Source organism: Histoplasma capsulatum (assembly GCF_000150115.1).
Source record: "Histoplasma capsulatum G186AR genomic scaffold supercont2.4, whole genome shotgun sequence".
Classification (NCBI taxonomy): Eukaryota; Fungi; Ascomycota; class Eurotiomycetes; order Onygenales; family Ajellomycetaceae; genus Histoplasma; species Histoplasma capsulatum.
Window position 1 is genome coordinate 2,242,346 of NW_025544804.1, and position 12,424 is coordinate 2,254,769.

Below are 12,424 nucleotides of genomic sequence, written 5' to 3' on the forward strand. Positions count from 1 at the left end.
GGACTTGCTCGCGGTTTTCTTCGACGTTTTCTTGGGGCCGCGCTTTCCAGGTTTCTTTTTCTCAACTTTGGCGCTTGCCTCCGCTGCGGGCTTGGTGACCTTGGTGGCCCTGGAGGCAGTCGCGGTTGTCTGCGCCTTCCGTCTGCGAGGAGCGATTTCCAGCGACTGAAACCCGTTTGGGGAAATTGGCTGCGATCGAGTGCGCATGGTGTTGCAGAGGGCAGAGTGCCCAGCCTGGATCTGGAGCGTCAAACAGCTGTTTTTTGAGGCCTGAGGCTCTAATCTAGGTACTGTCAGTAATGTCCAGTGCGCTGGCAAGGAGGAGTACCACAGGGCATGATATAAACAAACCACGATAGAACCGGTTTAGCGAGATTCAGGAGACGCCGTCTAGTACTTTTGGACAGACACCAGATGAAATTGTGTGGCAGACTTGGGATTGGCAGAGTACTAGCAGTACAATGAAAATCGTTTAAAGAGGATGACAGTAAGGGTTGGACGAAGGCTGAGTGAGGAACATACGTGAAAGAAGGGAATGAGGGGATGAAATGGGCTGCGTGAAAACTTTCAGTCGAAAACTATTCAGCTTGAACTTGCAGGATGCTTTGATAGTGTGGTTCACTACGCGATTGTCGAAGCTGGTGGGGTATGAGGAGACGAAGAGGATGGGGAGCGAGAGAAGTGGGAGAAGGAGATATTTATTGTTGTTGCGATGGAGAGTATCGTGTTGTGTTGTTGTGGTGTGTTGTGTTGTGTTGTGCTGTTGCTTAAAGGCCGCTCGTTGCTGTGATCAAGAAATAATTACTTCGTTGGCAAGGAAAGTGAAGGCAAACTAGGCGGCAGAATACTAGAATAAGAAGGCGGTGAGGCCGGATCGACCTCACTGCCAGGGGTGAATACTAGTACTATTCCCCGGGCAGCAGGGTAACGGGGGAAGTTCCGAGTTCATAATAATAGAATAGTATTAGACTGCCCTTATGCATTCTTTGGAATTTTGGGTACTGCCTTTAGTTATCTGTGTTGTTCTGCCCTTGAAAAAATGGCGGGTTGAATCCTCAACATCATCCCAGGCGTTGTTATAACCTAGTTCCTATGTAGTACTACTAATACATCTGACAAAGTGGAAAAGAAATGACGGTCGCCCATTGTACAATACACGTAGATTCCTTGAGAGACGTCAAAGCGATGGAATGACTTGATCAGTAGTAAATGAAAGCATAACGATGACAGCGAAAAGCAAACAAAGAACACATTGCTGTCTAGAAAATCGCAATCCGCAAAAGAACAAAGACGATGCCTTGTATCCATCAGTCGGAGCCCCTACAAACTGATTTCCCCTTTCCAAGACGAATCAGTCAACCCAAGGTTACTCATCAAGTTCTGCCACCGCGGACCCCCGCGCTCCTTCCTCCTCAAATAATTCAACAGCCGCTGTCTCCTGTGAACAAGCACCCGGAGATTCCGCTTGTTATGTTTGTCCTTGTGTCCGTACTTGGCTATCTGCTGAGCAAGCACCTGGATCTTGGTCGTCAGAATAGCAGCCTGCACCTCGGAGGAACCTGTGTCCGGTCCCGCTCGTGCTGGTCTTGCTGGATACTGGGGCGCTGAGGGATCGATGGCCGCCGGCGGCTTGGATTCGAGCAATGAGTCCGTAACATGTCTACCAAAAGTATGTATGCATCGCTGGATATTCACCCGGGTTCGATCCTTGTTGCTGCCATTCTCCAGCTGGATAATTCGACTCATTGCTTGTTGCGCGTTACGGTGCGCTTCTTCATGTGCGAGTCGAGCTTCCTCGTTGGCTTGCGGATCGCTTAAATGGCTCTGCTTGTTCACCACAGGCTCTGTAAGGTGTTTCGACCGTTCAAGGGCCGCTTGGAATTCCGTAGAGGTCAGGTAGTGGTTGAGGTCTGGAGCCTGCGGAGAGGAGGCAAATTGGAACTCTGTCGCCTTCTTACTTTCTTGCGGCGACGCAGACGTAGATGTGAGGATAGCAGAGTCTGCGGATCGCTTTGGCATTAGCGATTCGATGAAGGGGGTGGGATTGCCGAGCACGGGGTCCCCATAGGCAGAAGAAGCTCGTTCTTTTTTCAACACAGCCTGTCGGGACAAATTCGCCGCTTTCCGTTGTCGAGCCTGCGCAATTGCATATGGATTCTGGCCTTTCCTCGTTTTTGTGCGGCTGTTGCTACTGAATTGCGATCTGCTCGACGAGGCTAGGGAAGGTCCCAAAAATGGTGCTGTGAATTGGTTTTGTAATGTGGACGCTGAATATGTATGTTAAAACGAGGCCAAGCAGAGCAAGCATACGCAAGTAAGCAGTGTGATAACATACCATTTAAGACCCTAAAATAGGGTTTACTCAGGAGCCGCGGCGGCATGCTGCTGTTATGACTCTCAATTTTTAAGAAGCAATGAGAAAATGTCAGATGTCAACGCCTTAATTGTTCCCCTGGTTGACAAAAATCTCGAAGAATTGTAGCTTAGTCACCAGTACCTCTTAGTCCCGTGATAGTCGGCCGGAAAAATCCGTCGGAACATGCCTTTTGCCCTAATCACCACATCAGGAAATTAGCACACAATTGTGGGCTTGAACTCCAGAAATTTCTCAGCGAACATTTCTCCAACGCGACGAACGACAAACTGCCACTGATTGATATTTATCCCCTCTCCCTTCTCGAAAATATCAGTCGCCCAATATGGCTCCTTCCAACCTCCCTCCAGTCTTCAACGCGACATCTCAAGATATTGAGATGTTGCTCGCCGCCCAATGTCATCTCGGCTCTAAGAACTTGCAAGTCCACATGGAACCTTACTTGTGGAAGACTCGTCCTGATGGAATCAACGTTATCAACATTGGCAAGACCTGGTAAGACAAAATTTGTATCCATAGAGAAAAAGAAAAAAGGAAGAAATCGAAAAAAGAAGAATGGGAAGAAAGGGATAAATGGCTCATACTTCTGCGCCAAACAGGGAGAAAATCGTCCTTGCTGCCCGTATCATTGCAGCCGTTGACAACCCAGCCGACATTTGCGTGATTTCCGCTCGTCCCTACGGCCAGCGTGCTGTCCTCAAGTTCGCCGCCCACACCGGTGCCGTTGCCATTGCCGGCCGCTTCACCCCTGGTAACTTCACTAACTACATCACCCGCTCCTTCAAGGAGCCCCGCCTCATCATCGTCACCGATCCTCGCACCGACCACCAAGCCATTAAGGAAGCCAGCTACGTCAACATCCCTGTCATCGCCCTCTGCGACACCGACTCCCCCACTGAATTTGTCGACGTCGCCATCCCCACCAACAACAAAGGTCGTCATGCCATCGGTCTGATATGGTGGATGCTTGCCCGTGAAGTCCTGCGCCTGCGTGGTACTCTCGCCAGCCGTGAGACGGAGTGGGACGTCGTTGTCGACTTGTACTTCTACCGCGACCCGGAGGCTGAGGAGAACAAGGAGATTGAAGAAGCCAAGGTCCCCGGTGCCGAAGAGGTCGGTGCTGCGGCCATCGAGAGTGGGTTGGTTGGTGACAGCTGGGAAGCTCAAGCCGCTCCAGCATTTGCTGGTGCCGGTGTGCCTGCCGGTGCTGCTCCAGGCTGGGAAGCTGAGGGGGGTGTTGACTGGGCTGCGAGCTCAGCCGCTCCCGCTGACACCTGGGCTGGCGAGTCTGGTAACCCAGATGCCGGCGTCAAATGGTAGATATCGAATTCGTTCGTTTTGTGATCCGTGCAGACCCGGTGGGAGTTAATTGAGGAAAGCGTGTTTTTTATCACTTTCTTTTAAAACGCGAACAGAGGAAAAAGAAAAAACGATCCATAACATTCAATTGCATTATTCGCTCTTAGCCGTGTGCGTCACAAATGAAGAAACCGCTCTATATCACGTCCCCCATATTTTGTCCTCCTTACTCTATTTCCTATTCCCCCCAGCACAATCGGGGAAAGAAGAACGTGGGTTCGAGATGGAACGGAAACGTTTTCCACATCCTTTTTTTCATGGTTTCCGTTCTCAACTGCAGCCTGTCACACAATCTAATCATATGGGAGAATCTGGGGGAGTGTTTTTTTACAAAGATATCTGAAAAGAGAAAGATTGGAAGACCCGATGGAACAAAACATTGACTGGCACTTATGAGGGAAAGATACCCAAATTTCACAACATTAATGTATGCCGAAATTTGGGGGAAAGCCCTGTGCTGTCAAGAGAAATGGACGTTACTTAATCGTTGTCTCATGTTTTCCCTTTCCTTTCTCCTTGTGTTTCCCCTTTTTCTTTCCCAAATCGCGTGTACTGATTTCTGCATTTTTCAAGTTCTCAGTTGTTGTCTGGCTGTTGTGTAACTACGAAGCACCCCATGAAAAGAAGCATTGCGTCACACCTCTTCCTCTCCAGTATGGACTCGTATTTATATTTCTCTTTCTCGCGCCGCATGCAGCAGGTAATTATTTCGTAATATGTTTTTGTCCCATCCTAAAGTTTCTGCCAGGGAGACCATACGCCCTCTCAAAATCGGCTGAGAGGCAGTATTTCCATGCATTTCGTCACTGTAAAATGCCTGGTACTACGCTTTATAGTCAGTAATAAGGTTCAACGTTAGCTACGAGAGATAAGTTCGTTTCTGTGATGATTTTCATTTGAGTGCTAGTCATTTACAACGGCCCGATAACTATTTCTAGGAGCTTCTATCAGCCCTGTAAGTGTAACTTTTGATTTTGCTTTCACAGCATTGGGACGCAGCAGAAACAAGTAGAAATATTTAGTGGGGTTGGACACAGGCTCTCTTTGTTTAAGTACTTCTTGGGAAGTTGGGCAGTATCTGATGTTGACGACTCCTTCACTCCTGCTTGTTTACAAGCCCAGAAAATGACAGGGACATAAATCATTAGCATACCCCGCCCGAACTTTTCCTACCTCCTAGGACTATTGGGCAGAAGATGGAGCTATATCTTTGATATTGCGAAACCAGTCGTCCTGTTCGTCCAAACCCCTTCTCCCCTCGTCACAGTCTGGGTCTACACACGAGACAACGAGGAGTGTGCTTCAAAAAGGGGCTCGTATGGATAATGACCAATCTCCCTAACTATCCAAACGAATATCAGGCGCAAGGTCTCCAAAGAGCGGAGGACCTTCGAATACAGTTCCCTCGAAAAAGGCAGAAACCCACGCATTCATTCCTCTCCAGCTTGAGCCAGTGTTATCTAAACCCACCAGAGAACCAGCGACACTATCGCCCACACATTCTCCTCGCCTCCCAAGTTACGAAACCGGATTGCTTTCATTGCTTTCTTCGTCTCCCGCGGGAATTGCGTGACCTTGTTTACTTTCATGTCCTTTGCCCACCAACAAACAAAGAGCTTATCGTGAAGACTACAACGGAAAGCGTATCTTATAGACGGATCTGGGCAAATGAGATTCCGCTAGCTCCCCTGGGCTACGGAAATCCAGATTCATGGTCTGGCAGGGAGGAAATGACCACCTTGCTCAGGGTCAGCCGTCAAGTCTATAGGGAAGCTTCTGAAGTTCTGTTTTCCGATTTCCGATTTTCCATTCACGCTAGGGTCCTCCAGATACCTAGATGTAACTTCATACAGAAGTTGCGAGAAACGGTGTCAAGCAAAATTCATAAACTAGGACTAAAATTGGAGGTGTTCTGGAATTCCCAAGGTGTTCCAGTTTTGGATCTCTACTCTTACGACAGCCTGAGCATATTTCCCGCAGTACGAAGTGTCGACTTCCATTTTACATTCAACAGCAACGAGTCCAAATTCTTCAAGGGCTATGGCCCTCTATGGTCGATCGAGCGCATGGAGCCCATGTTTGAGATGTTTCGACATGTTCAAATGTCGTTCAGCTGGTCGTCTGACCGATCAATCCAGCCCAAGCGCATTAAAAAAGCATGTAGGACCATTCAATCAATGATCAATAAATTGGGTAGGCTGGAGAGAATCCTTTTTCTGTTGGAATCTCCGAAATAACCCATGTATTGCTGCTGACAATTCAACTAAATGCGGCCGTTAGAGACAAAAAAGAAACCGCCTCCTGTGTAAATACCGTCTTAAACAGGCCGCTAAATCCCTTTGCGAAATAGATATGCGGGTCTGCCACGTCGAGCCTAGATATTTGCGGAAAAAATCCCATGCGACAATCAGATTGGCTACATGGCTAACGAATATATATCCTCTCCTCATTCCCCGTACTTTTGCGGGCACAGTGGCTATCCTTGAACTTGAGCTCTAGAGGTTCACTGTAATTTGGCACCGTATAAAACAGGGTGAATTTTAGAATTCTAAAGGTTTGATGGAACGGCAGTATTGTACCTGCTATTGGCTAGGGATGATCGAGTTCTTCGAAACGTCTCCCGCTGGATGAGAGCAAACTCAATTGCGCATTATTGCAGATATGCCTGAACTGCATATCAGCTGTCTCCAGTCGACACCTGCAGCAATTGCATAACATTTCTCCACCGGAGTCGGCATCTGTCGTTCGCTCCCTAGTGGACACTATGTTTTGCTGATACAGGTAACAATGCATAGCAAAAGCTGTTGTCCCCCTTAGGTGCGACAAGCAGGGTGCGTTTCAAGAAGGATGACACATGGCTATCATTCTCAACCATATTTCACCAGGGGACCTCATATTACGACTGCGCGGCACCATATTGTTTGATCACAAATTGTTGGAAGTGGGGTGGTTGCCAACTCAATTTTTTTGTATCATTAGCTCACAGGAGACTGGCTTCCTTGATGGTGAGGCCACAGGCATTGAAAAGTAGAAAATAATAGGAGGAAGGAAGGTTGATATATCTTGTTGATTGCAGGTGCAATGGAGGCAAAAATTGCACCATGAAGTGTCTCATAACCCTAAATTTACTCCAAAAGTGGAGCAAATATTTCGAGCTAAAAGGTCATTACTAGTGTATTTTAACCAGTATAATTGTCGTAATTTAAAAGTTAGTTGATTGCAAAATACAAGACCCCATATTTTTGAATCACCACTTCTTGACAGATAAATCCAAAAGGAGCCAAAAAAAATAAGACTCCGAAATCGCATCGATAATAACATCAAATGTAAAAAGCAAACTCGTCTCCTCTGAGCGCATGAAACATCCCTTCCAGAAGCTCTGCAGCTTCGTACAACACTCCACGCGAAATGCCATCATCATAGGACCACTAATCTACCTCCAACCCTCCTGTCGGAGCCCATTTCTTTTTTTAAGATCAAAGTGGCCGTTCTCATCCTCCACGCCCAATTCCGCAAAAATGATTTTACCTGAGCACGGGACACAACCAGACTACTCCACCTGGAGCCAGTCCAGTCTCATATCCCGCATCACTGAGCTGGAGCGCCAGTTAAACTCCCACGACCATCACAGTAGGTCCGACGGCAGCGCAGATACAGACGCAATCAGAGGGCGTATCAAGGCTGCAGGAAGCCCCACAGCTTCCCGTTCCCCTTCTGTGTCGTCCTCTTCCCCCCGCCGCCGCACCAAGAAAGCCCGCGACATCGATCCTTCAAAATACAACACACGCTTCATCGCGCTGAAATTCGCCTATCTGGGTCAAAGATATAATGGTTACGAGCATGCCAATGGGAATACCACGCCTTTACCGACAATTGAGGAGGAGTTGTGGAAGGCGTTGAGAAAAGCGCGGTTGATATTTCCGCAGGCGGTTGAGGCGGATGGTGGTGAAGGGGTGGTTGGAGACGGGGAGAGTCAGGGGAGGGAAGAGCGATCGTACAAAATTGATTGGACAGGCTGTCAGTATTCGAAATGTGGGAGGACGGATAGAGGGGTTAGTGCGTTCGGTCAGGTTGTTGGGATAAGGGTAAGGAGTGCGCGGCCCCATAAAAAAGCTGCGAAGAGTACTGGTAATGGCAATGGTGCTGGCAATATAGTATCTAGTGCGGAGCCTTCCACTACTACTTCTACTGATGCCTACAATAGCGGAGTGGAAAATCTTCTCGGTGGGCTCTCGCTTTCTGGTTCAGAGAACTCTGAGACCGAAGATAGCTGGGATGACATTGCTGATGAGTTGCCTTATATAACTATTTTGAACAGAGTATTACCGGAGGATATTCGCGTGCTAGCATGGTGTCCGAACCCCCCGCCGGATTTTGATGCCAGATTCTCCTGCCGTGAGCGCCGGTATCGCTATTTTTTTACGCAGCCAGCGTTCTCTCCAACGCCCGGTCCATTGGGCTTCCTAAAACGTGGGCGTGAGGAGAATTGCCTGTGGGAGGGTAGCGGCGCCCCACACAATGAGCAATTTAGAGAGGGATGGTTGGATATCGAAGCAATGCGTGAGGGGGCGAAATATCTTATCGGATCCCACGACTTTCGAAATTTCTGCAAAGTTGATCCGAGCAAACAGATAACGAACCACGTGCGTCATATTTATCATGCCGATATCGAGCTGCTCGATCCCAAAACCAAACCCTTGTCATATTTGAGGCAACATGAATTCACCACCTTCGATACCGAAAATGACAAAGCAGCTGCAAATGGGTCGATAGATGACCCGTCATCCAATCTTAAAGTATACTCCATTACGATTCATGGATCTGCTTTCCTCTGGCACCAGGTCCGACATCTAGCCGCGATACTTTTCTTGGTTGGTCAGGGACTCGAGGCCCCATCGATCATACCGGAGCTATTAGATGTGGAGAAACATCCCCGAAGGCCAACATACGAGATCGCCTCTGACACACCGCTGGTTCTCTGGGATTGCATATTCCCTGATGAAAGCAGTGGAAGCAGGGAAGACGCAATGGATTGGGTCTACGCGGGTGATTCACGGACATCGAAAGTTGGCAAGGGAGATAACAACAAATTTGGCCTAGGGAGTACGGTTGATTCCCTCTGGCGTGTGTGGCGACAGCGGAAGATAGACGAGATATTGGCCGGTGAACTTCTCGATCTTGCGGTGAGCCAAGGAGATAGAAGCGCTCTGACTCGAGGTGGGTTCAACGATTCTACTCGCAACCTGCAGAATAGAAGTCAGAAAGTGTTTTATGGAGGTAATGAAGGGAAATTTGGTGGGAAATACGTGCCCTTGATGCAGAGGCGTAGATTGGACCCGGTGGAGGTGATAAATGCAAGATACACGAAAAGACCAGGGAAGAAACCTACTGCATAGTGCGAAGAATGGTGCATCTCAAACAACGAGACCGTATCATAGCGTCCGCTCACACACTATTCCAACATCACTAATAAATCTCCTTTTCATTGGCATGCGACTATCAAGCTTAAGTCACCATGTTCGACCAAACAGTAGAAGAAAATGTACAATGACTGTACGAGACAGGCATTAGTTTAGGTCGTAAAGGCATTTTCTAGCTCCTTTCCACACAGCTTCAAGAATAGATCGTCGGGGCAATAGATTCTGTTGGTTTTTAGCATTCGCCAGAGTCTCCTGAATAGACCGAAAAGCAGGTACATGCGGAATGGATATGAGGACCTACCGGGAATACCACAACTACGTTTGACTCCCCTTCCACAATGATAGCGAGATAGAACTTCACTTCGAAGCCCTTGAAGGCTTCATGGATTACAATATCTTGTATTTGTGTGGTAGGAATAAATCGAGTTGAGGCTTTTGAGAGGTAAGTAGCGGAGGATGTGGAGGTTTGAACTCCCAGCCCCCGTATGACCAGTAACGATTCCTCTGTTCCATGACAGTGCGAATCAGCCATTTACATCATACACGGGAACAGCCGGAGCAATACACATAAATAGTAATTTTTCTCTCCATGCCAGATATCTTGAAAGGTAGTAAATAACAAGGAGAACTAACCGGTATACCCCCTTCGAAAAATGATATACACCAGCACCGCACTCACCGGACAGGTAAACTGCCAACCCTGCCAATCCGCCATGCGACAAGCGAGCGCTCCAATGGCACTCGACCACACGGCGTCCCAGTGTATGATTCCATCATCGAGAGTTAATATGTAATCGCGAATTAAAGCACCGTTGAGGAGCAGTACGACTGCGAAAAGGAGGATGCGAAGTACAATCTCGATGAAGAAGAGGGCTTTTGAGGTGATTGTGGACCGTACGGAGGCATTGGAGGCGGTGAAGAGGGCCGTTGTTGGCGAGGGGCGCTGGATGGATAGGCGAACGGGCATCGAGGAGGTTTACGAGGTTAGGGTGTTTATTTCTGGGAACGGTAGATAGAGAACTATCATGGCTGGATTTTGCTTGAGCTCGTCTCAAGTCACGTGCCAAAAGCCAGCCAGGCTTCAATCTAACTTTCATAATCGACTGATGATAAACTGTCTTGCTCTCTATCTTGCTGATCCCCATGCACGTTTACGAAGTTTTTTTTTCTTATTTGCAAGATCACCATCCACTTATTCAACCTCAGAACGCAAGTTTGACATTACAGGCCACCGCTATTTCTCGTCTTGATAACGTTTCTCGGTCACCGTTTGCGGTTTGATAACATCTATTTCTTCTGCAAATATTTACAAAAAATCTCAATATACGGCATGACACGTTCGTGCTCGAGATCGCCATCGCCACGGCGGGAAGATAGAAGGCGAAGCAGATCCCCGCGACAGACACACGACCAAGACAGAGATCGAGATAGACCCAGACGCCGGGATCGCGGGTTTCGCTGGAAAGAGAAGCGTCACGCAGATGATGACAAGCGGGCGGATGAAGCAAGGGGTTTGGAAAGGGGATACAGAGATACAGAGAGGGGGAAGGAAATAGGCAGAGACAGAGACGGAGAGCGCGCCAGATCACCTACTCGAGATAGGAGAGGAGATAGATACAGAGATTTCGATTCGGACACGAATAGGAGAAGGCGCGGTGATTTCAGTGACTACAGTGATAGCAGAGGCCGTGCTCCTGCTAGTACCGTATCAGCGAGTGGTACAGGTGACAGGCGCGGTGATCAGGATAGGAAGGAAAAGAAAGCGGAGAAACGGGAAAAAGACAAGAAAGCCGCAGCTAATGCAGCCCTGACAGAACCTATGATAATTGTCAATGTGAATGACAGGCTGGGCACGAAAGCAGCCATTCCGTGTCTTGCGTCAGATCCAATCCGTAAGCCTCGTTCCCCCATTTGCTCTTCCGATTGGATCGTGGGTGTGGTGGGGAGGTGGGTTGGTGATACCAGTCGATTTCTCTCTCTTCATCAGTTTTTGTTTTAGCTAACCCTTGGATTTTTTTTTCATTATTTTTTATTTATACAGGACTGTTTAAGGCTCAGGTTGCCGCACGCATCGGACGAGAACCCCACGAAATCCTTCTCAAACGACAAGGTGAAAGGCCATTCAAGGACCAACTTACATTGGAGGACTACGGTGTGGGAAACGGAGTGCAGCTTGACTTGTAAGTTTATTTGACTTGTGTCACAGTGTTTGATTTTGATATTTGTCCCTCAAACACGTGGGACGGAGATGATGCTTTGACTTGATGACGTATAACTGATAATGTGTGATAACAATAGGGAAGTGGACACAGGAGACAATTAATGAATTCATGATGATTGCATTCTGTTCTGTGCAGCGCAAAGGTCCATTGTATATTAGACTATCCTCTCTGGACTCGTTTGGGTTGATCTTGGGGGGAACCTTAGTACCTGGGAAATTCGCCCGAGTATGGTTTCGATAACAGAAAGGCCAAGCTGAAAGCCTGATGATTGATTTCCGCTGTTGTTTGGGCCAAATATGACTTCTGTCTTTGATTTCGGGAGGCACGATGTTTACCACCCCGCCCTCCGCTCCATGTGTCATGTTCCCATGTATCTACCCGGGGCCAGGATGTCTGCGTCTGAAGATGCCTACATAGGTTAGGTAACTTGATACACGATGGATAGAAACCAGAAATCAGAAGCCAGAACCCTGGGATACTCTGTTCAGGCAAATATGACCACGATCTATTTGGAACGAGGAAACTCTGCCTACCCGTTGTATCATCTGTCCTTGTTCGGTTCCGTTCGTCTTCAACAAGGCTTGCTATGGATAACACCGTATTGCAACTCCAACCTGTCGATTGTTTGCCATAGAACTGACGTATGTTTGTTCATCCTTTTGTTCCGCTATGACTCTCGTCTCTCTTGTATCTTTTCATTTGGTCAATTAAGTGAGGGGAAACTGGTGCTTACCTCAGCCGACCACTGCGGGGACCTGCAGGATCCCGTGACCTCCAGACTTTCAACCCTTTCGGATTTTTTTTAAGATTTCAGTTTTGACTTTTTTGGCCTTTTGGTTTGTTTCTTCTTGCTCTTGGTGTCATTGATTGAACCCAGCAACTTGCCTCTCCATCAAGCGTCTGGTTGGAGCAGGAGATCCACTCTGGCCTACTGAATCGGGCTACTTTTTGTTTCAGGGCCTCACGACTCCTCGAAATTTGTCCTCATCAGTGTGCTAAAACTTCTCATCATGTCTTCATCCGGCTCCCGTTTCATGTCTGTCATGAAT

The 12,424-nt window shown here is 48.0% G+C and overlaps 7 protein-coding genes across 7 annotated transcripts in view; 4 read left to right on the top strand and 3 right to left on the bottom strand.

Moving 5' to 3' along the window:
- HCBG_03795 (uncharacterized protein) overlaps nucleotides 1-207 on the bottom strand; it is a gene marked incomplete at both ends in the record, with an annotated part of 3,021 nt that extends 2,814 nt beyond the window's left edge. Inside the window, one exon of the mRNA XM_045430844.1 lies at nucleotides 5-207. Within this exon, the coding sequence (XP_045288987.1) occupies nucleotides 5-207 (203 nt within the window). The remainder of the gene's footprint in view (nucleotides 1-4) is intronic.
- Nucleotides 208-1,320: 1,113 nt separating this feature from the next.
- HCBG_03796 (mitochondrial 37S ribosomal protein MRPS28) lies at nucleotides 1,321-2,381 on the bottom strand (the record flags this gene model as incomplete). The annotated part of the gene is made up of 2 exons (XM_045430845.1): nucleotides 1,321-2,240; nucleotides 2,336-2,381. 2 exons carry the CDS (start codon nucleotides 2,379-2,381, stop codon nucleotides 1,321-1,323), a joined length of 966 nt encoding a protein of 321 aa, XP_045288988.1.
- Nucleotides 2,382-2,655: 274 nt separating this feature from the next.
- HCBG_03797 (40S ribosomal protein S0) lies at nucleotides 2,656-4,411 on the top strand (the record flags this gene model as incomplete). Its single annotated transcript, XM_045430846.1, has 2 exons — nucleotides 2,656-2,869; nucleotides 2,974-4,411. 2 exons carry the CDS (start codon nucleotides 2,700-2,702, stop codon nucleotides 3,692-3,694), a joined length of 891 nt encoding a protein of 296 aa, XP_045288989.1.
- A 647-nt stretch (nucleotides 4,412-5,058) lies between these two features.
- On the top strand, nucleotides 5,059-5,970 carry HCBG_03798 (uncharacterized protein; the record flags this gene model as incomplete). The annotated part of the gene is made up of 1 exon (XM_045430847.1): nucleotides 5,059-5,970. One exon carries the CDS (start codon nucleotides 5,059-5,061, stop codon nucleotides 5,968-5,970), a length of 912 nt encoding a protein of 303 aa, XP_045288990.1.
- Nucleotides 5,971-7,251: 1,281 nt separating this feature from the next.
- HCBG_03799 (pseudouridylate synthase) lies at nucleotides 7,252-9,129 on the top strand (the record flags this gene model as incomplete). The annotated part of the gene is made up of 1 exon (XM_045430848.1): nucleotides 7,252-9,129. One exon carries the CDS (start codon nucleotides 7,252-7,254, stop codon nucleotides 9,127-9,129), a length of 1,878 nt encoding a protein of 625 aa, XP_045288991.1.
- Nucleotides 7,681-10,120, bottom strand: HCBG_03800 (uncharacterized protein; the record flags this gene model as incomplete). Its single annotated transcript, XM_045430849.1, has 4 exons — nucleotides 7,681-8,976; nucleotides 9,044-9,375; nucleotides 9,455-9,657; nucleotides 9,787-10,120. The coding sequence occupies 3 exons, from the start codon at nucleotides 10,118-10,120 to the stop codon at nucleotides 9,301-9,303; spliced, it is 612 nt and encodes a 203-aa protein (XP_045288992.1).
- A 184-nt stretch (nucleotides 10,121-10,304) lies between these two features.
- HCBG_03801 (ubiquitin-like protein HUB1) lies at nucleotides 10,305-11,892 on the top strand (the record flags this gene model as incomplete). The annotated part of the gene is made up of 3 exons (XM_045430850.1): nucleotides 10,305-11,045; nucleotides 11,195-11,333; nucleotides 11,452-11,892. 3 exons carry the CDS (start codon nucleotides 10,484-10,486, stop codon nucleotides 11,474-11,476), a joined length of 726 nt encoding a protein of 241 aa, XP_045288993.1.
- Between the last annotated feature and the right edge of the window lie 532 nt (nucleotides 11,893-12,424).